The 23,800-nt window shown below is 42.7% G+C and overlaps 1 protein-coding gene across 8 annotated transcripts in view; it reads right to left on the minus strand.

Moving 5' to 3' along the window:
• The window catches only part of RAPGEF6 (Rap guanine nucleotide exchange factor 6), a 268,596-nt gene that overhangs the window by 17,085 nt on the left and 227,711 nt on the right, over positions 1–23,800 (minus strand). For 6 of the 8 annotated variants that reach the window (XM_050962513.1, XM_050962511.1, XM_050962514.1 and 3 more), the window contains 4 exons: positions 21,441–21,661; positions 14,149–14,340; positions 4,782–4,910; positions 2,936–3,049 (listed from right to left, as the gene is read on the minus strand). In XM_050962513.1, coding sequence (XP_050818470.1) covers positions 2,936–3,049; positions 4,782–4,910; positions 14,149–14,340; positions 21,441–21,661 — 656 coding nt within the window. The remainder of the gene's footprint in view (positions 1–2,935; positions 3,050–4,781; positions 4,911–14,148; positions 14,341–21,440; positions 21,662–23,800) is intronic. The other 2 variants (XM_050962518.1, XM_050962515.1) reach the window with 1 other exon arrangement.

Here is a 23,800-nt window from a genome sequence, read left to right on the forward strand (position 1 = left end):
ATTGTAGGTACATCTCAAACAAAAAGTTTGAACACTACCATGAAATATGCAGAAGTTTCTTTTTCACTCTGACCAATTTTGCTGTGTTAGGTACACTGTAAAATTCAAACAAACTGAATACACTCCCTCGAGCTGGTGTTTTGTTTTTGAAAACAAGTGACAGAAAAGTCCACTGCCTACCAAACAAGGACCCTGCATGCCTAGACTTAAGTTATATACATGCTATGGGTACTTGCCTGACATTTAATGACTGACACATTGTTCTTTGAGATATGTATGAGCAAAAATTAAAAAAGGTACTGAAAGTACAGGATGTCTAAACAAACTTCGGTTCTGAGTGGAACTATTTCAGTTACCTTACGTAATAACCAACATACTCTGAAATCTATTTAAAAAGAAGTAACATATGTTGCAAGTTTATTATGGTTTTGCTAGCAGCTGATATCTTGTAGTAGTGATAGCGGTTTTACTGGTTGGCCTCCTGCAGCTTTTCTGTGCTTTCCCTCTGAGTACAGACAGAATGCATTTTCAATAGCATATCATTTGCAATGTCTGTCACAGTTAAATTGCTCTCTCATTCTGAACTTAAACTCTGTTAAAAGAAAATTATGGCAATTGGTTTTCTGATCCCTCTGAGCTCTTTTTCATAATAAATTATAAGCTGTCAGTGGAAATTTGGCTGGATTGCTGAAGTTTTTTGTTTATATTAATAATTGGGTTGATGTGGTCTAAGAGTTGAATTGCAGAAAATAGTGGCCTCCTGTAGTGAGTCAGGTCAGCTCTTGTTTTTCTGTCCAACTATGATAGTCTATTTTTGGAATTAAAATGGAGGCAAATCAAGAAGCAAAATTAACTAATGAGCAGATCTCTGCCTTAGACTAAAGCTTCTACCTTCTTTTAATATTTAGATTTTCATCCTTCTTTAGGGTTCCCACAGGGTGACTGGACAAGGTCCACTCTATTTCAAGCTAGACGTGAGCAGTGTCCCCTGCCTGCACTGAGACAGATAATGCTTACTAAGTATTAGAGTTTATATGTTCTATTGTGAGTACAAACACATACATGTGCATAAGACTTGACCCTTCATTTGATGAAAACAGAGGGACATTTGAGAACAGAGACTTCACTTAGCCTCTGTTAAGATCTCCTGGTAAATTAATCAAAGCGCTATCTAATTTCTTCACAGGAGACCATACAAAGCTTGCAGCTGATGCACTGCTCTCAGATCAAGATTCTTTCCCAGTTGTACTAGCATGAATCAACAGTTTCTCACTTTATCTTTAAGTAAAAATTTACATGGTGTACTTTTGCAGTGGTAAGTGAAACATTTACTTCAAAATGAGAGGAAAATCTGAACAGAAGCATCTATAGGAAAGCAATTTTAGCGACATGTATGACACAGCATGACAACTGATGCCATGCATGCCAAGATAACAATGATCAAATAACCTGACATTTGGAGGCAATAGCCACGCTGTATAATTCAAATATGTTTACAGATTATATTTTTACAGTTTTTGAAGCCTGGGCATGCAAATTAAACTTTCAGACAGATACGCTCATGTTTATCAAGCTAGAGTAACTAACTTTAAGAGTAAATAAATGTATATAATATTGGCATTTTAGATTAAACTCAATTTATTTACTTTTCAGTATATTAATATGCAACACCATATATTTCTAAATTTCATCTGTTTATGTCTTTCATGAATTTAAATATTTAAGTATCTTTATTACTTTTTCCCGCTTAATGAAAAGCCAACCTAGACACATGTATAACTTTTAAGAGACCTTTTGTCCCAGATGCCGACTTCTGAAATTAAACAATTAGACCATCATAACAAATACCACCACTATAGTGGATTTTTTATAAAAACACTCTTCATCTAAGAATCTCAAAGAACTTTACAAACAAGTTCTTGTATTTGTTGTGAAACAGACTTGCGCGATCTAAAATTAAATTAATAAATAATAATGTGTCCATACACATCTACTAACTGTAAATATAATAACCTGAGCCTGGCTGGGGAGTTTAGCATGGTAAAAAACAGACCAGTAGGAGATACCATGCTTTTAAAAAAAAAATAAATTCAAAGCTGGGAATAGGAAGGGACTGATTTATATCATAATGTACATTCTTGGGCAATCAAGATTACTACCCTGTCACCAATAAGGAACACTAAAGTATGTCTGACAGAAACATAAGGCAGCATGATAGAGTGGCTGATTTTATTAAGCAATATTTGCAGGAGTTTGCAGAAATATTGAATATTTTAAGTCTCAATAATATGTTACAGATTTTAATATTTCTGTGTATTTCAAGAAACTAAAATTTACTGGGTAATGTAAATAAATCAGGATTGTATGTTTACATAGAATTTCTAACCTTAGCACTACAGTACACTAATTCAAATATTTTAAATGATTTCTAATGCCAGTCTCAGGTGAAGAACTGCCCTTAAAGAGATTAGGTGAAGGGGTATTTGTTAGTAACTAAAAATATATATATACACCCGAACATGAACAAATGCATATGTACAATATTGATACCATTTAAATGCCTGATATAAAATGGAGAAAGTGCATCATATAGTCTTCCTTCTCTTGGGCCTCAATTGTGGACAGAACCAGACAAGTGTATTACTGTTGCCATGGCTACTAGCACTTAGGGCATCACTGTCTATGTCCTTTAGTTTTTCATTTCCTTCTGTAGCTTGAACGTGATCTGCCTCCTTTTTACTTGTAAAAGCTGGTCTCTCCCTGGAGAAACTTCTTTCCCTATGTCTTCCAAATGGGGATCTCATTCTTTTCCTGTGCTTATTCTCAACTTCTGCCTCATCTCTATCATCCTCTCTTTCTTTCTTTTCGCTACTGCCAGAACCATGTGTTGTTCTGCCAGTGATCTCCTGAATTTTCTTTTGTAAATAAATCCCACCTATTCCATAGCTGCGTTGCCCACTGTTCTTGTTGCTGGTTTCACTGGCAAGCGATGAGGAGGAACCAGAGAGATTCATTTGACCACAGTTATCAGACCTCTGGATGTTACCAACTACAAAGAAACACACAATGTACAAATCTTTGTAAATGACAAAATATTGACAGCAAAATTAACATTTTGATTTTAACTAATGAAGACTTTTTCTTAAATCCTGCATAAAGACTCCTTCGGGTAGAGCTCAGAGAATAAAAGAGAATAAAACCTGCAATAGGAGAGCTAACTGAAGTTCAGGACTGAGATAGGATATTTCAGTCATTCGTGAAGTATATTTTGAATTTTAATTCAGTAATGAACGTTAGTACAACATACAAGACGGGATACACACTACCTTGATCAAAATAAGCTAGTACTAAAAAAAACCCCTCAAAACAAACAAAAAACTCCACATGATAAAGGCAAGTCAAACTAATGAAATCATCCAGAAGGAACGATATATGATTCTCATGGAACCATATGAAAGTTAATGGAAATCACATGTTTACAGAAACATACAAGCAAAAGTAATGCCTGAAAATTCATCAGAATAAGAACTGGCAGCAGGATTCAATAAGGCCACACATACAGTTTTATATATGTATATTTATGATGACAAAACAAAAACCAATGACATCCTCCTAAAAGAAACAGTGTTTTGTGGTGCCAGAAGCAAATTCTCATGAGATCTTGCCAAGCATGATCTCCTGCTGAGAAGTGTAAGATGATCAATAAATTGCCATGCATGGTTCCCAATCCAATCCAATCCAATCTCTCTTTCTCAGGGTTGTCAATAATTCAGAGACAACAGTTCAGAAGGAAGGCGGGACAAAAGCCTTACACTATTCAGCAGCGACTGCTCTGGCCAACTCGTAAGTGTGATGTTAACCGGCTTCCAAGGGAATTCCATCCAAATGTGACTAGTGAATACTGTGATGTAGGTCCTTCAAGGCAAAGGGTTTAAAAATAAGTGGACCCACAGAACATCATGATAGCAAGGAAAACTCAGCATACAAACACAAAAATGTAAATGGATTTGGCAGGATGCATTACTTATTTCCCAGTACAGCTTTGTAAGTAACAAAGTTTTCACCAAGATCCTGAATTCTATCTGGCATTGCACCTGTATCTCCTGTCACAGCATGTCTGCACAGTAGTTCAGCAAAAATCCAGGGTTTGGCTAGAATTATTTTTGAGGGATGGAGGAAAAAAGTATTTAATGTTTTTTGCAAGGCCAATTTTAATAAAAAAATACATTAAAGCTAGTAAAACAAAGATTTACAGTATGATTAAGGAAAAGATTCGAGACGTAGAGCGTCCCAGGTATAAGATTAATTTAACAGTGTAGTGCTCAAGACATACATACATTAATTCACCGAAAGCAGTGCTCAGTCAGAGAAACTTTTGAAAATGTTATCCTAAATTACTTAGGCACCTAAATCCCATCTGTGAAAGTAATTCAGGTACTCAAGAGCCTATATCACACAGATTGTCAATGAGACTTTGGCTCCTAAGTGCTTAACTCACTTTTGAAAACTGGACTTAAGTGCTTTTTAAAATTTTAACGAGGTCTAATTTCAGACTTAAGTCTCAAAAATGTACATACTGTAATGGGAAAATTGTATATTGTATATTATTTTTTACAGAAATACATTCATCCACTCTTTCTTGACATAAAGTTGCTATACTCACAGAATCACTTAAATAAATGATAAACAAATGATAAATCCATAAAAACCTTTATAGTATAACAAAATACTGAGTTCCTGAGATGGAAGCTTGAGCGTAGTATGGAAGCATATACTCCTACCTTTGTGTGGAGAGCCCTGAGGAGAAGCGGGAGGACTGGAGTGCAAAGAGGATGCCATAGATATACTATCTTCTGCTTGTTTCTTACTACTTACTTCCTCAGACAAACTGAGTAACTTCTGAGGAGAACCTGTACATATGACGATGACAGAAATTTAATCTGTACTGTTCTACTTTCAAGGCAATATGTTTGATATCTGTTTTAATTACAACCAAGGGTGAAGTTGCACAATGGCTAGTGTAAAAGCATGAACAGAAAGAGACGTTGGATTGTTTAAGGAGATTAGTAATGCAGTAGTGAGTTGACCTTTCAAATTTAACTCAGGTCAGAAGTGGTCAAAAGATTTGTTATGTGATGATTGCTCAGTGTTCCATCTCAAATGAGTTAAGTGGCTTTCAGGTGGCAATAGGAACCATCACAACTGAAACTCTGTTAGAGAGCCTTAGCAGAAAGATTAAGGACTGAATAAGCTATGAAGCCTGAAATCTCCTCCCAATACACTGTTATGACATGGGGAAGTGTATACGATCACTGTCCATGCTTAATCACTTCAAGAGATAAAGAACTTTGTATCCAGGGCTGTTAATCCTATATATATATATATATATAAAAGCATACAGAGAACTTAGTTGAAGCAAAACACAGAAATTGGCTTTTCCCATTCTCCACTAGTAAGTCCTGTGCACTGTAGTATATTACAGTTAAACATTCAGTTAAGTTCCTGATACATTGTTAGTGAAACACTAAACTTTTCAAACATCCAGGAGAGAAATAAGACATCTTCGCAGTTACACCACAAATTAAGCACAACTCAAATTGCACAGACACTTAAGTATCAGAGGGGTAGCCTTTGCTGCTTTTACAGACACTTAAGTAGATTAAAGCAGAATCATAAGCCATTTTTAATAGAGAACACACTGAGGCCAGATTTTTAAAGGAGAAGGCCTGAGCTCTGCACAGAAAAATGCACCGCAATTGCATGTCTACGTGCCTGGGAAATTACCACTAGTCCACATATAAATCAAGTTATTGTGTATGCAGATAGAAATGTAAGTGCTAAAACAGTCATCTATGTGCATAAAAGAGGTGATTACATGCCAACCAATTAAATTTTAGCCTCATATTTATTTGAAAATTAAAATTCAGTATTTGTGCAACTGACTTGATGTTTCAACTGCTGTAGTATTTTTTTTGCTCATGACATAAGAAAATGAGGCTGCTCTTTATTATCAATATAAAATGATAAAAGAATGGATAAATTAAAAAAGTTGTTTTCAGTAAAAGACTAGTACCACCTTTTGCACCACATAAGCCTGAGGGAGGACAAATATTTGGCCTTCACACCCCGCAGAGTTCAGAAGAAATTGGGCTGGGCCTGGAAATCATTCTTACTAAATTGTGCTCTGAGGACAGATTTATTCCCCAAACAACTTCTTCCTCAGAAAGATTATTTTTCCTGAAGCTTAAGGGATATTACAGACTAAGTCAAGTATTGTACTTCTATCTCACCAATGTATTTTTTCAGTTATTAGTAATCATATCAGGCGGTAAGCATCCAAATATGCAGAGGTGAAATGTCAGGTTTAAAGAACTGGTTAAAGGAAGATATGATGAATGAGGGTTTGTTGGATCTTGAGCTCCAGTAGTTCAACAGGTGTCCTAAACTCTTTTCATAAAAGGAGGTAAGAGTAAGTAAAAACAGACCCACATAGTTCTGGCAGTCAATCTCCAATACCAGGGTGAGTCTGTTCAGCTGGAGTACTTCAAATGATATGGTGGATGAAAAAAATTTAACAGCTATTTAAGTCCGCCTTTCACTCTACTTCCTACAACTAGGAGAGGGAAGAAGATGGAAAATAACCTTACTATAAAAAAGTTATATTCCCTGAAAGACATCACTTTAACACACTTTACTTTATTCCTTTGGATTTAGATTTTAAAGAAAGATACGTAAGATGTGGAAAAATGTTTGATGTGTTATAGTGTTGGTTAAGAAGCTGTGAGGCAGTGAATCAGGACATGCGATAAAGAGCTTAGTATTTTATTTTTTCACTCACATTGCAGTGCTAAAATCTGTGACTGACAGAACCTGCATCTTCAAACAATCAGGGATAAAACAATTTTATGAGAGGAATCAGTTTCTGTTGGCCAATTTAAAGATAGGAAGTTAGAAAGCAAATCTATGTCCATGTTTGAAATAACAGTAAGAATAAGAGGAAAACAACTTTTGGGAAGTTGAACTAACTTTCTTGATGTCTTCTTTAAGTTTTGAAGTGGAAATCGATGCACAATTCACTGCAGAATTGTTTTACGTTATTCACTAATTTTATTCAATGTTTTATTGAATAATTTAATATCATTTAAAATTGTTTTAGCTTTAAAATATTATGTATCATTCAAAGTCATGAAGACAAAAAAAAGAAGCACACAACATACATTTCAGAGATGGAAATAGGTCAAAGGGAGGTTATTTAGCAGCATTTTAATATAGAACCCTGAGAGCCTCAGACATTGGTAAATTTAGATAACAGGAAACATAAATAAAATACTATTTGATGCTTACTAAGGGTTACTAATAACACTAAAAAAGACGGTTACTCACCTTTGTAACTGTTGTTCTTCGAGATGTGTTGCTCATATCCATTCCAGGTAGGTGTGTGCGAGCCGCGCGTGCACGTTCGTCGGAAACTTCTTTACCCTAGCAACTCCAGTGGGCCGGCAGGTCGCCCCCTAGAGTGGCGCCGCCATGGCGCTTGATATATACCCCTGCCGGCCCACCCGCTCCTCAGTTCCTTCTTGCCGGCTACTCCGACAGTGGGGAAGGAGGGCGGGTGTGGAATGGATATGAGCAACACATCTCGAAGAACAACAGTTACAAAGGTGAGTAACCGTCTTTTCTTCTTCGAGTGATTGCTCATATCCATTCCAGTTAGGTGAATCCCAAGCCTTACCTAGGCGGTGGGGTCGGAGTGAGAAGTCGCGGCATGGAGCACTGCAGAGCCGAAGGCCGCGTCCTCTCTGGACTGCTGGACCAGGGCGTAGTGGGAAGCAAAGGTGTGGACCGATGACCAGGTCGCTGCCCGACAGATCTCCTGGATGGGCACACGGGCAAGGAAAGCCAGCAACGACGCCTGCGCCCTGGTAGAGTGTGCAGTCACATGGCCCGTAGGGACGTGGGCCAAGTCATAGCAGGTCCTGATACAGGACGTTACCCACGAGGATAACCTCTGCGAGGAAATGGGAAGCCCCTTCATGCAGTCCGCTACTGCCACGAAAAGCTGGGGGGATTTGCGGAACGGTTTGGTTCTGTCCACATAAAACGCGAGAGCCCGACGGACATCAAGCGAGTGGAGTTGTTGCTCCCTGCGTGACGAATGAGGCTTCGGGAAAAAAACAGGGAGGAAGATCTCCTGGTTAACGTGAAAGGCCGAGACTACTTTGGGGAGAAAGGCAGGGTGCGGTCTCAGCTGTACCTTATCTTTATGGAAGACCGTATACGGGGGATCTACCGTGAGGGCCCGGAGTTCTGACACCCGTCTAGCTGAGGTGATGGCTACTAGAAAGGCAGTCTTCCAAGAAAGATAGAGCAGGGAGCAAGTCGCTAACGGCTTGAAAGGGGGCCCCATGAGCCGAGCCAGAACCAGGTTGAGATCCCAGGTAGGGGCAGGGGGTCGAACCTGGGGGTAGAGACGTTCTAGTCCCTTCAGGAATCTGGTCACCGTCGGGTGAGAGAAAACCGAGCGGCCATCCCCACCCGGATGAAAGGTGGAGATAGCCGCCAGGTGAACCCGAAGGGACGATATCGCCAGGCCCTGTTGCTTGAGGGACCAAATGTAGTCCAAAATATTGGCGACCGAAACTTCCATAGGGAGGAAACCCCTCTCCGTGCACCAACAGGAGAAACGCTTCCACTTGGCCAAGTACGTCGTTCTGGTGGAAGGCTTCCTGCTGCCCAGGAGTACCTCAAGTACCGGGGTAGGGCAGCGTAATTTGGATCTGGTCAGCCACGGAGGAGCCACGCTGCGAGGTGCAGCGACTGGAGGTCCGGGTGACAGAGACTGCCGTGGTCCTCGGTGATCAGGTCCGGGTGAAGGGGCAGGGGGACTGGGTTGGCTATGGCCAGATCCAGCAACATGGGGTACCAATGTTGCCTGGGCCACGCTGCAGCTACCACAATCACGCGGGCCCTGTCCCTGCGCACCTTCAGAAGGACCTTGTGGACTAGTGGGAACGGAGGGAATGCGTAGAACAAGTGGGTCGTCCACGGGATAAGGAAGGCGTCTGCTATAGACCCGGGTTCCCGGCCCTGAAAGGAGCAGAACGCCTGGCATTTCCTGTTCCCCCTGGACGCGAAGAGGTCCATGCGGGGACAACCCCACCTCTGGAAGATCAAGAGGGCGACGTCCGGGCAAAGGGACCACTCGTGCGAGAGGAAGGATCTGCTCAGGCGGTCCCGCCAGCGTGTTCCGTACTCCGGGGAGGAAAGAAGCCGTGAGGTGAATGGAGTGGGCTATACAAAAGTCCCAGAGTCGCATCGCCTCGTGACATAGGGGAGAGGATCTGGTGCCGCCCTGCTTGTTGATATAGTACATGGTCGTCGTGTTGTCAGTGAATACCGCGACACAACGACCTCGAAGCTGATGACAGAACACTCTCAACTCCCGCATGTTGATGTGTAAATCCACCTCCTGCGGGGACCAAAGGCCCTGTGTCCTCAGGGTTCCCAAGTGGGCCCCCCAGGCGAGATCTGAGGCATCCGTTGTTAGGGACACCGAGGGTTGGGGTGGGTGAAACGGGAGCCCCGCACACACGACGGACTGGTCTAGCCACCAGCGGAGAGAATCCAATACCCCCTGGGGAATTGTGACAAGCGTGTCTAGCGACTGTCTGGCCGGCCAGTATTGCGCGATGAGCCAAGATTGGAGGGGCCTCATGCGGAGCCATGCATAACCTGTCACAAACGTGCAGGCCACCATGTGGCCTAACAGGGTTAGGCATGTCCTTATAGAGGTCAGGGGGGCCGCCAGCAAGCGCTGAATGATGGTCGACAGCGACTGGAACCTGGGCAACGGCAGAAGGGCCCTGGCCAAGGTGGAGTCCAGAACGGCCCCAATGAACTCTATCCTCTGCATGGGGAGCAGAGTGGACTTGTCCATGTTGATAATGAGGCCCAAGGTAGTAAAAAGGCCGGTGATCCTGCGGACGTGGCTGCGGACCTGCAGCTCTGAAGTGCCCCGAATCAGCCAATCGTCGAGGTAAGGGAACACGTGAATGCGACTGCGCCGAAGATGTGCGACAACGACAGCCATGCATTTGGTGAATACCCTCGGGGCCGTAGAGAGGCCAAACAGGAGGACCGCGAATTGGTAATGATGGCGGTCGACCACGAACCGAAGGAAATGTCTGTGGTGTGGCAATATGGCGATATGAAAGTAAGCGTCCTGCATATCGAGGGCGGCATATCAGTCTCCAGGATCCAGAGATGGGATAATGGTCCCTAGGGATACCATGCGGAACTTCAACTTCACCAGATGTTTGTTGAGTTCCCGCAGGTCGAGGATAGGTCTGAGGCCTCCTTTGGCCTTGGGGATGAGGAAGTAGCGGGAATAAAACCCCTTGCCCTTCTCGTTCTCCGGAACCGCCTCTATGGCTCCTTTGTCGAGGAGCGTCTGCACCTCCTGGCGGAGGAATTGCTCGTGAGAGGGGTCCCTGAAGAGGGATGAGGGTGGGGGGCGGGAGGGAGGGAAAGACGAAAACTGCAGACGGTATCCCGTCTGCACAGTGCGTAAGACCCAGCGGTCAGATGTTATGTGGGTCCACGCCCGGTGGAAAAACGAAAGGCGGTTGGAAAACGGGGGGGAAGGATCCGTGGGGGAAACTGGTACTACGCCCTCGGGCGCACCTTCAAAACGAAGGTTTGGGTCCAGGTGGGGCTTTGGAGGAGCTTTGGTTCTGCCCTCCCCTGGTTCCCCGACTGCCTGCGCCTGCCATTTCTGCCGCGGCGCCTATTGATGTCCTGCCGCTGGCGGAACTGGGGGTATGGCCGGCGCTGCTGCTGTTGTTGCGGCCGGAAGGGTCTGCGTTGTGTCCCGGGCGTGTGCATCCCAAGGGAGCGTATAATGACCCGATTGTCCTTCAGACTTTTTAGTCTGGGGTCTGTCTTCTCCGAGAACAGGCCCTGACCTTCGAACGGGAGGTCCTGGATGGTGTATTGGAGCTCCAGTGGAAGGCCAGAAACCTGAAGCCAGGAGATGCGGCGCATTGTAACCCCTGAGGCGAGGGTACGAGTGGCAGAGTCCGCTGCGTCCAAGGAGGCCTGCAACGAGGTTCTTGCGACCTTCTTGCCCTCGTCAAGAATTGCCGCAAATTCTTGACGCGCCTCCTGTGGCAACAGCTCTTTAAACTTATCCGCTGCCACCCAAGAGTTAAAGGCGTAGCGGCTAAGGAGGGCTTGCTGGTTGGAAACCCTGAGCTGAAGGGCCCCCGCCGAGAAGACCTTGTGGCCGAGGAGGTCCATATGCCTGGCCTCTTTGGATTTGGGAGCTGGGGCCTCTTGTCCATGACGCTCCCTCTCGTTCACCGATTGCACTACGAGGGAGCACGGTGTCGGGTGAACATGGAGGTACTCATAGCCCTTGGAGGGAGCCATGTACTTCCGCTCCACGCCACGTGCAGTAGGGGGGATGGAGGCCGGTGATTGCCAGATCGTATTGGCGTTGGCCTGGATAGTCTGAATAAAGGGCAGGGCGACCCTGATGGGAGCATCTGAGGAGAGGATGCTCACCATGGGATCCTCGATCTCAGAGACCTCCTCAGCTTGCAGGCTCAAGTTCTGCGCTACGCGCCTGAGGAGGTCCTGGTGTGCCCTGAGGTCGAGTGGGGGAGAGCTGGTGGAAGAAGTGCCTGCCACAGCCTCATCGGGAGAAGACGATGAGGAGACCCCTGGCAAGAGAGTGTCCAGCGGGGGGTCTGTCTGAGCCCGCGCCTCTGGCTCCGGAGGGAGCTCAGGGTCCTGGTGATCTGACCTGTCCTCCCTGTCCGGAGGGGGGGGGGGGATGAGACAGCGATGCCTCCGGCACCCTGTGCTCAGTCGTCGCAGACCTAGGAGGAAGCTGTTGGGGGCCCTGGGCTTGGTGGTACGCCCAGGGAGTCCAGAACCCCCACTGCTGCGGACCCTGGTCCTGTTGAGGAGGGTCATGAAAAAGGGCCGCGTGCCTGTCTGTGCCCAGTGCATAAACGCTGTCCGCCTGTGACGACACAGAGGGCTGTCTAGAAGGCCATGGAGGGGCCGAACGCAGCTGGTAGGAATCCCCTCGACCTGGCGCCGAAGATGTTCTAGGTGCCGGGGACCGGTGCCGGGAGTCATACCGGTGCCGGGATCGGGACCGGGGCCTGTCTTGGACTCGGTGCCGGGATCGGGACCGGTACCGGGCGCCGACTCGGTTCCGGGATCGGGACCAGGATCTGCCACCGACGCGGTGCTGGGAGGTCGACCGGGACCGGGACCTGCCACCAGCTCGGTGCCGGGAGGTCGACCGGGGAGTTGATCGACGGCGGGAACGGCTCCTAGAGTCCTGGTGCTGGTATCGGTGACTGGAACCAGATCGGGACTGTTTGGAGGATGATCGCTGCCGCGAGTGCGACCGGTACCGCCGAGGGGAGCGGTGCAGGGACTGCGAGCGGCGCCGGGATCGGGAGCGTCCACGGTAACGGGACCTCGACAGCGAGCGTGAGTCCCGCGACGGCGCTCTCATCGTCGGCTTGCCTCTGGACACAACCCGCACCGGAGGTACCAGGGATGGAGGCTGAGATGGCTCTGTTAGAGCGATTAGGTCCCATGCCGAGGCCAAGGTCTCCGGCGTCGATGGGACTAATAGCTCAACCCCAATAGCTCAACCAGTCGGTGGTGCCACGGCCGAGATAGGTGCCGGGCGCTCCACTCGAGTCTGCCTGGATGGAGTTGCAGACTTCGAGGGTCTTGCTTCGGGACCCGGTGCCGGGGAAGGACGGTGCCGGGGAGTCTTTCCGGTGCCGGTGCAGAGGCGACGGTCTGTGAAGCTGCCGGGTTGAGTGCCGCTTCCATAAGGAGAGTCCTCAATCTCTGGTCTCTCTCCTTCTTTGTTCTAGGCTTAAAAGCCTTACAAATGCGGCACTTGTCCGAGATGTGCGATTCCCCCAGGCACTTTAGGCACGCGTCGTGGGGATCGCTGGTCGGCATCGGCTTCTTACAGGCCGTGCATTGTTTGAAGCCCGGTGAACCAGGCATGGGCCCGGTGCCGGGTGCCGGGAAGGGCTACGGCCCAAACCAGCTAACAAATATTTACAACTATTTACAATATACTACTTAACTAACTATACTTAACAACTAACTACTACTAATTACAACTATGAACTGTACAACGAAGGAGAGCTAGGGACGTGGAAGACAGCAAAGCCGTGCTCCACAGTTCCAACGACCGACATGGCGGTAAGAATGAACTGAGGAGCGGGTGGGCCGGCAGGGGTATATATCAAGCGCCATGGCGGCGCCAGTCTAGGGGGCGACCTGCCAGCCCACTGGAGTTGCTAGGGTAAAAAAGTTTCCGACGAACGTGCACGCGCAGCGCGCACACCTAACTGGAATGGATATGAGCAATCACTCGAAGAAGAACATATGTTGTTCTGTTTGACCATAATGCTATTACAGTGGTACTCCACAGTTTGAAATATTAAATTTCCTGTGATTTACTTCTGTGATAACACTCACTAAAATGTATTATATTCATTATGTCATGAAGGCAAAAAGGAATGTAATTCTACTCAGTTTGTAAGATTTCCATTCAGAAGAATAGAAATATATACTGCTCAGCACAATGGTAAATCACCTGCTATCTGCCCTGTTATGATGGTAGGCTTGTATTCACTTTAATTAGCCTGGTTCAGAAACTGAACTAGTTCTACTTTTTTAAATAGCACTCTCTGAGGCAATGGTTGTTTTCCTGCTAACATATGTGTTATAGAAGAGGCCTATGAAACTAAAGCAAGAAAGTATCTTTACATACAATGGGATTTGTAATTCAAAACATTAAGAACTAAAAAAGGTATTGGAAACTTAGTTGTGCAAATAATTTAAGGTATGTTTTGTTCTTTCTTGTGGGATAAACATTATGCTTTCTTATACATAACTAAATGGAAATGAGTTTGAGACATGTTATAAATGAAAAAGGTAAATGAAACCTTGAACTACTGTGGTTGAACGATTGCAATGCTTCCATAATAAATATTTCAAATACTTGGTTGATTCGGAATCCAATCCCTCTCCCCTTCTCAAACTTACTAACCACACAATTTACTTTGAATACTGGAAATACAAATTGCAGATACTCACTGAAGGTGACATGGTCCTTAGCTGGTCCTTTTTTTCTAATAGGGTACAAATTAACAGCTGGAACTTGGAGAACTTGGCTCATTCTGTTTTGTTGATGCAGATGGGCTTTTGTGGTTTGACCTATTGACCTCATGGGTATTGGTGACATTTCTGAGGATTTTGCACCTTTTCTCTCATTTAAATTCTTGGTCACTGTTATGGGAAAAAGTGGAATATTAGCAACTTTGCACTCTAATTTGCAAGATTTATTATAGTGATATTAGAGAAAATGACTGACCAGACAATAACAGCCTTTTAAACATCAGTCTATACTATAACATAGATAATATCTATTCAAGGCACTCCAGTCTTGTTATATTACAGAGGCAAACACATAAAAACAAGTTAAAAATATTCCTAATATTTCAATATTTTTTCAAATAGTTATGCAGGCACATAATGCAATGAGAAATTATTTGATTTACTCCCATTATAACTGAACTCCACTAATAACGTATTTTACATTTCAGTGCAAAATTACAACATTGAAAAGCATGAACATCACAACTATACAGAAAATGTCGTCACAGCAACTGTACACAGTGGGTCCTTAGTCCAGCTAGCTGGAAGAAAAGAGATAGCTTACCCTATAGGAGGCTCCCTGTGCAATTGGTGGCAGAGGGGAAGGAATGACCAAGTTTACCTGGACAGAGCAGGGAGGAACAGGAAGTGGCTGGATGAGGTGCATGTGAGAGATCACTGCCCTTCCAGGTGACCAGGTATTTATATCCTAGGCAGTTCCAAAAAAGTAAGGTGACTGTATTTTCCCAAAAGGAAAATGGGATACCACATGCACGGCCGGCACGGGCCCGAGTCACTCTCCTGAGCTCGCTCTCCTGCATGGGGCTGGCTCAGCCTGGGCTGCTCTCCCTCCCATGTGGGGCTGGTGTTGCCAATTCTCACCCCACCCCCATGTTCCTCTGCGCCCCATTAGGGGTTGCATCCTACTTGTTTGACAAAACTGTATTTGTCCTGTTTGGATCAGTTGGCAGGGGCAAACAGGACAAATGCCCAGCTTCGCAAAAAAAAGAGTGAGTGAGTGTGTACGTACAGCTGGGACAGAGCTTAAAAAAAGAACTGCCCAGCCAAAAAGGGATGTGTGGTCATCCTACAGAGAAGCCCTTCTTTCACTGTGATCAGGCTGACTTGACTTGTAGCAGATATCAACTACTAAACATGTTTTTCATATTAAGGACATTTATGTGTCTGATTTATTCTCTTTAAATTAACTTTGCAACATTAGGATTACAGAATTACGTGTTAGAGTCCATGTAGTATCAAGTCTTGAGGCAAACAAAACTAGGTGAATTTTTTAGTATTTAGACAACAGCTTCAGAAGCCAGGTAAATAAAAACTGATTTTAAAAAAATTAAATGAGATTTTTTATTGTAAATTTAATGTATTTTTTAAACAAACATATAAAATTAATTCTGTTATAATAACTTATGCTAATATCTAAACTATGATCTGTTAACATAATTTAAATTAAATAAAAATAATATTACTCAAGCAGTACATGTTTGCTGCCAAACTTTTAAAGAAAGTCAAACCACTGAACTGGTGAAAGTCACTGGCTAAGTACCTGGAACAAGATTGTTGAAGTGCTAAATCAGTGTTTGACAGAAAAAAGCCTCTTTTGCAGGTGCAGAGAGAATATTTTCTTCATTTCAGTTTATTCAACTAGTTCAGTTCAATGTAGGGATGCTGAGAGCAAAGGGAAAATAATACCAGCCCCCCGCCCCCATAATGTCTGCAACATTTGCATAAATAAAGGGATATGGGAGGGGTTGGGTCCCCAGTTCACATGATGTACTGGGGCTCCAAATTTATCTCGACGGACCTGGTTTAATGACTAGTTCATTCACAGTTAAACTGACTGGGAGCTGAAAAGGCAGAAAAGCATGTTTTCCTCTCCCAGTCCATGAATTTAAAACTACTGTAATTGTGAGATGATGATATCTACTAGTTCTAAAAACTTGAAGGACAAGTTGACCAGAAACAATCAGTTCAATTCACTAAAACTACTGATAATACTTCCTTTTTTTAATAAATCAGTTTTAAATGCAAAACACATTTTACAAATTTACTTTTCTTACGAAGCCTGCATATTAAAGGTAGTTTTAATAAAAAACTTTAAAATGCTGTTATGAATTTAATTGAATTCCAAATTCCATTCATCTAGAGCTTGATACAAATCATAAGTAAAAAAATTAACCCTAGTAAATAAAAAATGCATCATTCAGCATTTTCTAACAAATTTAAAAATGTAAAAATTAAGACTCTGAATAGCTAATTGCTTAAAGAAATGTGTATAGTGTTTTCTTTTGGTTAGGAAAAAAGTACCAAGTTTTATGCAAAGGCTATAATGAGTTGCAAATAAACATATTTTAGTGGTTACTAATCAATGATAATCAACCTCTCTTTAGGAAAATAACAGCAAAGTACAAAGGTGAAAACACATTTAAATTGATTTCTTAAATCAATGTTTAATACACTAATTTAAATCATGATTAAAATCAGTGATTTAAATCACCTTGATTTAATTCAATCCACCTTGCTGAGAAGCAGCGTCTTTGTGCTGAATTTCTCTCTTCAGAAAGATTATCCACTTGTGAATCCATATATATATGCCCCAACTCAGGAAGACACTTTAACATGAGTGTAATTTTAAGCACAGGACTAATCCCATTGACTGGAGTGGGGCTAAATGAATTAGGTACATGTTTATGTACCTTGCTAAATTAGGGCCATAATAGGTTATGCCACTGTGTACTTTTCATTCACAATTCTTTCCACTTCCGGCATGGTTTTAAAGTCAGAAAATAGGATTACCATAACACAACAAGTCAAAACACTAGTTCCTGTGATCACACTTCGGCTGTGGCCTAAACCTGCTAGCTGAGAAGAGAGCAACCCTTGTCCTCATTTTTGCAGTCTTCCAGTTGTGAAAATGTTTTTAAGGTTTAGGGAAAGGGTATAAGATTCCTAAGCAACTCCCACTAGCTGTTAGTTTTCTGTTTGAATTACAAAGGTTTGTTTCCTCTGTTATTCGAGTTAGTCAGCTATATTAGTTCAGCTCTCTCTATACTATATTTATTCATGTGTCCATTTAATACCATCTTGTAAAAGATCATAAAAATCTGACTTGTATTGCTGTAGCACATGGAATTAAAATAGTTAGTACAGACCCTATATCTAAACAAATACATAACGTAGTGTTGCACAAACAGGATAAACGGTATTTGAAGTCTGGATGCCATGATTTATTTAAAAGAATTGAAAGATTACCTTGTAACACTCATGTTTCTGACACTTAGTCATATTTTAAGCTTACACATAAATCATATACTGAGACTTCCACATTATATGTTCTTTTATTGCTACTAAAGAAGAAAACTGAATATAAAATGTAGTGCATGGTTCTGCCTCCAAGTGTGAGCAAACCATGTTATTACCATACTTTGCCAAACATACAGCACAAGAAGCAGAAAAAAGGCTGTGATCATGCTGTGCTTTCTTTGTTCATGCAAGCTACTCTTTTTCTTTAAATTACTCGGCATATTCTCTGACAGTGCCAACATGAAATTCAAAATCACTAATTGGATCCAAGCGTGGCCATTTGTATGAGCCCCAAATCACTTCCATTACAGAAAACTTTTAATAAATGTTTTGTATAAGCAACAACACTATGAGAAATCTTAAATAGAAAGCCCTCTCCAATTCACAGATGAAGATATTGTCAAAAAATTGGAAATACGACCTGTTAGGCAGGTGTCATTTAACAGAAAATTATAGGGGGATAAAAGGGCCTCTACAAGAAACTAATCACAAACTGACTTTCTAAAATTAATGAGTATTTCTGAGATTGTTCTCAATACTAAAATGGAACAGCACTGGACACTCACTGGTAATGGTGTCCCTGCATATTCCTTAAAAACACACTCATAGGCTTGGAAAGATTCGATTTTATCAGTAAACACTGATTTCACTGTATGCACAAATACTAATCAAAAAATATTTCCATTGATAATAGAAATTAGCAGATAGACAAAGTAAGAAAAAATGCTGATGAGAAATCAAGAGTTTGACTGAAGGACATATACTTGGTATAATTTTGATATGTGATGTTGACAATTTGTATTTTAATGGTTATAAAGCTTTAAAATTTCTCAAACCCAGTGTCTACTGTCATTAACTAATTATCGTCTGATTTGCCTACTGTCTAATCTCCCCGCTTAATTTTCCACAACTGTGAACATTTAAATGGATAAAAACATTAAAATACTTATAAATAAACATTCGTATTAGCCATCAAAATTATAAAAAATTAAAAATTGAATTCTGCCAAGTCTACCCATAGATACTTTGAGACATGTAAAACCTTGATGATCAGGTCTCACTTCAACTTGGATTCTGACATTTAAAAAAAAAAAAAAAAAAGGAGTGAGGCAGTAACAACAGGTAGATCAGACGCTCAACTACTTAACAGACTTTCCTATAAAACAAGACTGAACTCTAGTACAGTGCTTTTCAACCTCTTTTTCATTTGTGGACCCCTACAAAATTACAAACAGAGGTGTGGACCCCTTTGGAAATCTCAGTCAGTCTGTGGTCCGTGGACCAGAGGTTCAAAACCACTCCTCTATAGTAACAACAATCTTTCGCAGACCCCTTAGAGCAGTGTTTTTCAAACTGTGGGTCCGTACTGGGTCGGAGCATGTAAGACACTGGGTCACCTTGCTCGGGTCAGCACTGCCACTGTTAAAAGTCCCGTCGGCAGTGCTGCTCAGCTAAGACAGGCTAGTGTTTACCTTTCACAACACCGCGCTGCGCCCCGAATGCAGCCAGCAGCGGGTCTGGCTTCTAGGCATGGGGGCCACAGGGCTCTGTGCGCTGCCCCCTCCTCAGGCACTGCACAATGGGAGCTGAGGGGTTGGGCAGTGCTTGTGGGCGGGAGTCGCGCAAATCTGCTTGTGTGCCTTCGCCTATGAACTGGACCTGCTGCTGGCTGCTTCCGGGGCACAGCGTGGTCTGCAGTGCCAAGACAGGTGGGAAGCCTGCCTCTGCACCCCGTCTGTGCCGCTGACCAGGAGCCGCTGGAGGTAAGTCTACACCCCAACCCTGTGTCCCAACCTCTTGCCTCTCAGCCCTGAGCTTCCTACCCAAATCTGAAACCCTTTCTGCACCCCAAACTCCCCATCCCTGGCCACACCTCAGAGCCTGAACCCCCAGCTCAGAGCCTTGACCCCCTCCCTCACCTCAACCCCCAGCCCCAAGCCCCCTCCCACACCCTGCACCCCTCATTCCTGGCGCCACCCTGCAGCCCTCACCCCTGCACCCCAATCCTCTGCCCCAGCCTTGAGTCTGCTCCCACACCCTGAACTCCTATTCCTTGGCCCACTCCGCAACTCTCACCCCTGCACCGCAACCCTCTGCCCCAGCCCTGAGCCACTCCCACATCCAAACCCCACATCCCAGCTCTGTTGGGACGTGGGCATCAACAATTTTCTTCAACTGGGTCCCCAGAAAAAAAGTTTGAAAACCACTGCCTTAGACAAAGACCACCAGGGTTGACCACAGGTTGAAAACCACTGCTCTAGTACCAAAACACTGACTTCCTGAGGTCCAGCAAAACTTCAGCTCTAAACTTGGAGAAGACAACCCTGTTGGTTACATATCCATGAGCTTTCCATTCCAGAACCTGCCTTCAAACACCCAAATCCCTCCCACATAGACTTCCCTGGGTTGCTGCTGTTATAAATGCTACTCCTCCTTACTTCTTGAGAGCGCTGTAGTATGTAGCCACAAAACAATTTCATTGGGGATGGAGGGAGGAGAGAGGAACAATAATTATACACAAAAACAAGAGCCTATATACCCTGCAAGATGACCAAGGGAACGTGTCTGTACACCACACTTGCCTGTGGAGGTGAAAGTGGGGAGAACAATGATTTGGAAATTGAAAATATCTGAATACAAACCAATATATTGGGTAACAATATGGCAAGATCACACACCATGTTAACAGAGCAGGGAGGATACCTAGCAAGCAAGTTAATTCTTGACGTATCTATCATCTATTTCATTACTGTGATCCTAAAGAGAAGAGCTAAGTATTCAGCCTGGGAATCAAAATTCTCAAGTCCTATTCTTCATTCTGCACATGACTCCAAGTCAGGCAAGTCATTCACTTACTCTCTGTACTCTGTTAACACATCTATAAAATGGACATAATGCTATTTATACCATGAGGAATTTCAAAGGCTTATCTGAATTAATCGAAAGGGCTTTGAAATCCTCAGATGAAAGACAGTATTTAAGTGCCAAGCTATCATTTCTGCAAATATATACCTTTTCTTCCTTCTACCAAACAGTCTCAATTCCTTCCACACTAGCTCAACCTTAGTTAAGGTGTCAATAACTTATTCACAAAAATAATTATCAAAACCACATGCAATTATAATTGTTAATTTTAAAAAATAGGAATTTATTGGACTGTGTACTATACAAGGGTAAAATATAAAGTAGACGAAACCTTATTTAGTAAGGTAGTCTCAAAGGAGTTTAGTTTACAAGATTTTTCCTGCTGCTGCCCTTCATTTTTGACTGTCAAACCATGTCAGTCTCATCAGTCAACGCTGGCAATATTGGCATAACTTCCTCCCTGCTGTTCAACTCTTATTGTAAGCCATAATGCAAGAATTGCTTATTTACTCTTTATCCATGGCTAGTTTCTATATTGGTTTTGTGTCTTTTCATTTCCTTGCAGCTCATATGGTAAATGTTACTTTTATCCTTCCTTAATTCTGTAAAGTGACAGTGCAGCAAGAACGGATCAAGTGTACAATAAGATTCTTTGGCAGACTTATTAAATGACGCACAACTTAACAACTGAAGGCCAAAAATAAGAGCTGTCACTCCAGACTTGTGCAAGTGCAATCAAAGACAAATGCTGGGTTGCTGAAACTGTATCAGCCAAGGTTTTTTTAGTGTCTGCAATGACAAATTTCTTACTACCGTGACATTTTTTTTTCTTTGTTAAAAACATTCCTAAATTTATATTTGAAGGTAGTAGGGTCATCATTTAAAAATAGTGTACATAATCAAGAAGTGACAGTCCTTTAAAGGGGTCTTCTTCTATGCAAACATATTGCTATGTTTCTAGCACAACAGCATACGTAACCAGGTTCGTATGGCAAGGAGGGTAATCTTCTCCACCAGCAACCTTGTCTAACTGAGTTTGCTTTACTTACAAGTGCTATATGCAGGCTCGCATTGAAGTGACATGATCTGGAATTTTTCCTCATCGGTTTCCACATTCAGATTGGAAAGGTATTGCTTCACCTTCCTGGCCATCTGGGCATCCTCATACAGCTTCTTGGCATTAAGGAGTGAGCTGCGTCGAGCACGTTTTTTGTGAGCACCTCCCTGAACATCAAGCATGTTTGAGTTTGTGCTGCCCTGGCTCAGAGACCTACAAAATGAAAAGACAAATCAGTAAACTTCAGGTTCACTTCAAGAATGAAGTGTTATAGTAGCATAGGCTGAAGCAGATTAATACCAGCACACTTCAGTTAGGGCTCGTGCATGCTGATGCAAATGAGTTAAAGAGATGAATAGCGTTAAAACAACATTTGTCTTAAAGTAATTTGGTAAAATGACAAGAGTATATTGAGTCTAGAAAGGATTACTCGTGGAAGTGTGGAACTGGCAAGAACCAGGCAAAATGCTGTGTAAGCTGCCTATGCAGCTTTGCTAATTTAGTTCTGTTCTGCAAAACCCTTACCATTTCAATTGTGGGTTACGCTGGCAGACAAACATACCAACAGTGTTGAAGTTGGTTTAAGTAATTTGGTCCTTAGCATATGCTTATCTGAGACTGAAAACCTAATTTCTTGCAGAGGTGAACTATTACTGAATTATCCTACTCTATCACTAAGCTCTCCAAAATGTCTGAAGAACTGGTAAAGTTGTGATAAACAGAAAAGCAGTCTCATATATCCAAAGTGCATTATGTTGCTCATTCCTCATTCTGTTTTGCCACCTAGAAATAATGCCCACAACAAAGCCTTTTATTTTTTTTGCTGGACTGATAGCACAGGAAAGTGCAGTCTTCTATTTCTCAAAATGGCAGGCATAGAAGGACAGTGACAGTCCATGCTTTACTCTTACTGGTCTATCAATATGCTTAAACCCTGATTTGGAGATACCCTGTCTATGGAGGAGTACGTAAGCCTTCCATGTCCCTTTAATCTTTGGTCTCTGAAATTGCCAAAAGGGCTGCCTATTTAGATTCACTTGCTCCTTGAGGAATTAGAGCTAGATCATCAAATAGTTTAACTTAAGAATCCATTGTTACACCTGTTGGTCACTATCCAACTTTGCTAGCTTTGAACTATTGACCTAAAGGTTAAAGGCTCTATTAATCCCTTACTAAATCTCTTGTACATTCAAACTGCCATCCACCTCTTGTTCAGTTGCCAAGGTATGGCCAAGAACTCTATTTTGGTCAATATTAAAATCAAGAAAATATTTTATAAATGTTCATCATGACAGCTGCATTACACAGTAAGTTCTAAAGTAAGCTTTAAATTTAACTCATATAAATGATGCCTGAATAGTCTCATAAAGCATTCACAGGTATAACTTTTCTTTTAAAAGTGAATGCTGTGTAAAGATATTTATAAAGGTAATTGACTTGTTAAAGAAATCACACGTAGCAGGATATGCAACCATTATTTGGAAATAAACATATTTCACAGGTATATAAGAAGGCATAAAGGCCAAAAGTCCAAATGATCCAGGATCCTAAGTAACAATGCTTCACAAAATCCACAGGAAGCGTTCAGAAGAGAGTAACCATAATAGTAAAAGAGGTGGAAAATAAGCCTAACATTTTAGGAAAAGTTAATAGAACTGGACATGTTGAACTTAAGGAAAGAATGAAGGGGAGACACAGCTGTTCACTATATAAAAAAAGGAGTTTAATAAATTTTTGGATCAATCACTCACACATGTCAAATTCAAAGTAATCACCTCAAATACATCAAGAAGATATAGGTTAATTATGGAAAACGTATCATTATATTACAGTCATGCGGATGGCAAGAGAGGTTGTGGAATCCTCAGCATTTGGATACATTCAATGCTAAAGCAGATATGTATCTATCAATTATGGTCAGGAACAATGGAAGAGTACACATATTATGCTATAAACCATGATGCTCGCTGATATTTTAACAGTACCATACCAAATGAAAGCTCTCTAGCAAGCTTTATATTGGTGGCAGCTACCATGAAGCCCTGAAAACTTCACTCTGCTCCCTGGATAGTGGGGATGAGGGAACAGATTTCCCCATTAGACTCTATTCCTTTGCCCACAGGCAAAGCATACATGGATGGGAGCTAGCTTCCAGAGTCTCATGTACGGTTTTAAACATGACCTAAAATAGAGAAAAAAATTGAGCTAGTGCCCCTTTTTGCTTGAATGTGAGCAATGGCAGCCAAAAATATTTATTTGCCCTCTCCTGTTTTTTACATTAGAGATTCAAGTCCACCCTGGAATGTAATGGATGACTAGTGAACTAGTGGATTTATGTTATCATAGAAGACC

This window comes from Gopherus flavomarginatus, chromosome 7 (assembly GCF_025201925.1).
Source record: "Gopherus flavomarginatus isolate rGopFla2 chromosome 7, rGopFla2.mat.asm, whole genome shotgun sequence".
NCBI lineage: Eukaryota > Metazoa > Chordata > Testudines > Testudinidae > Gopherus > Gopherus flavomarginatus.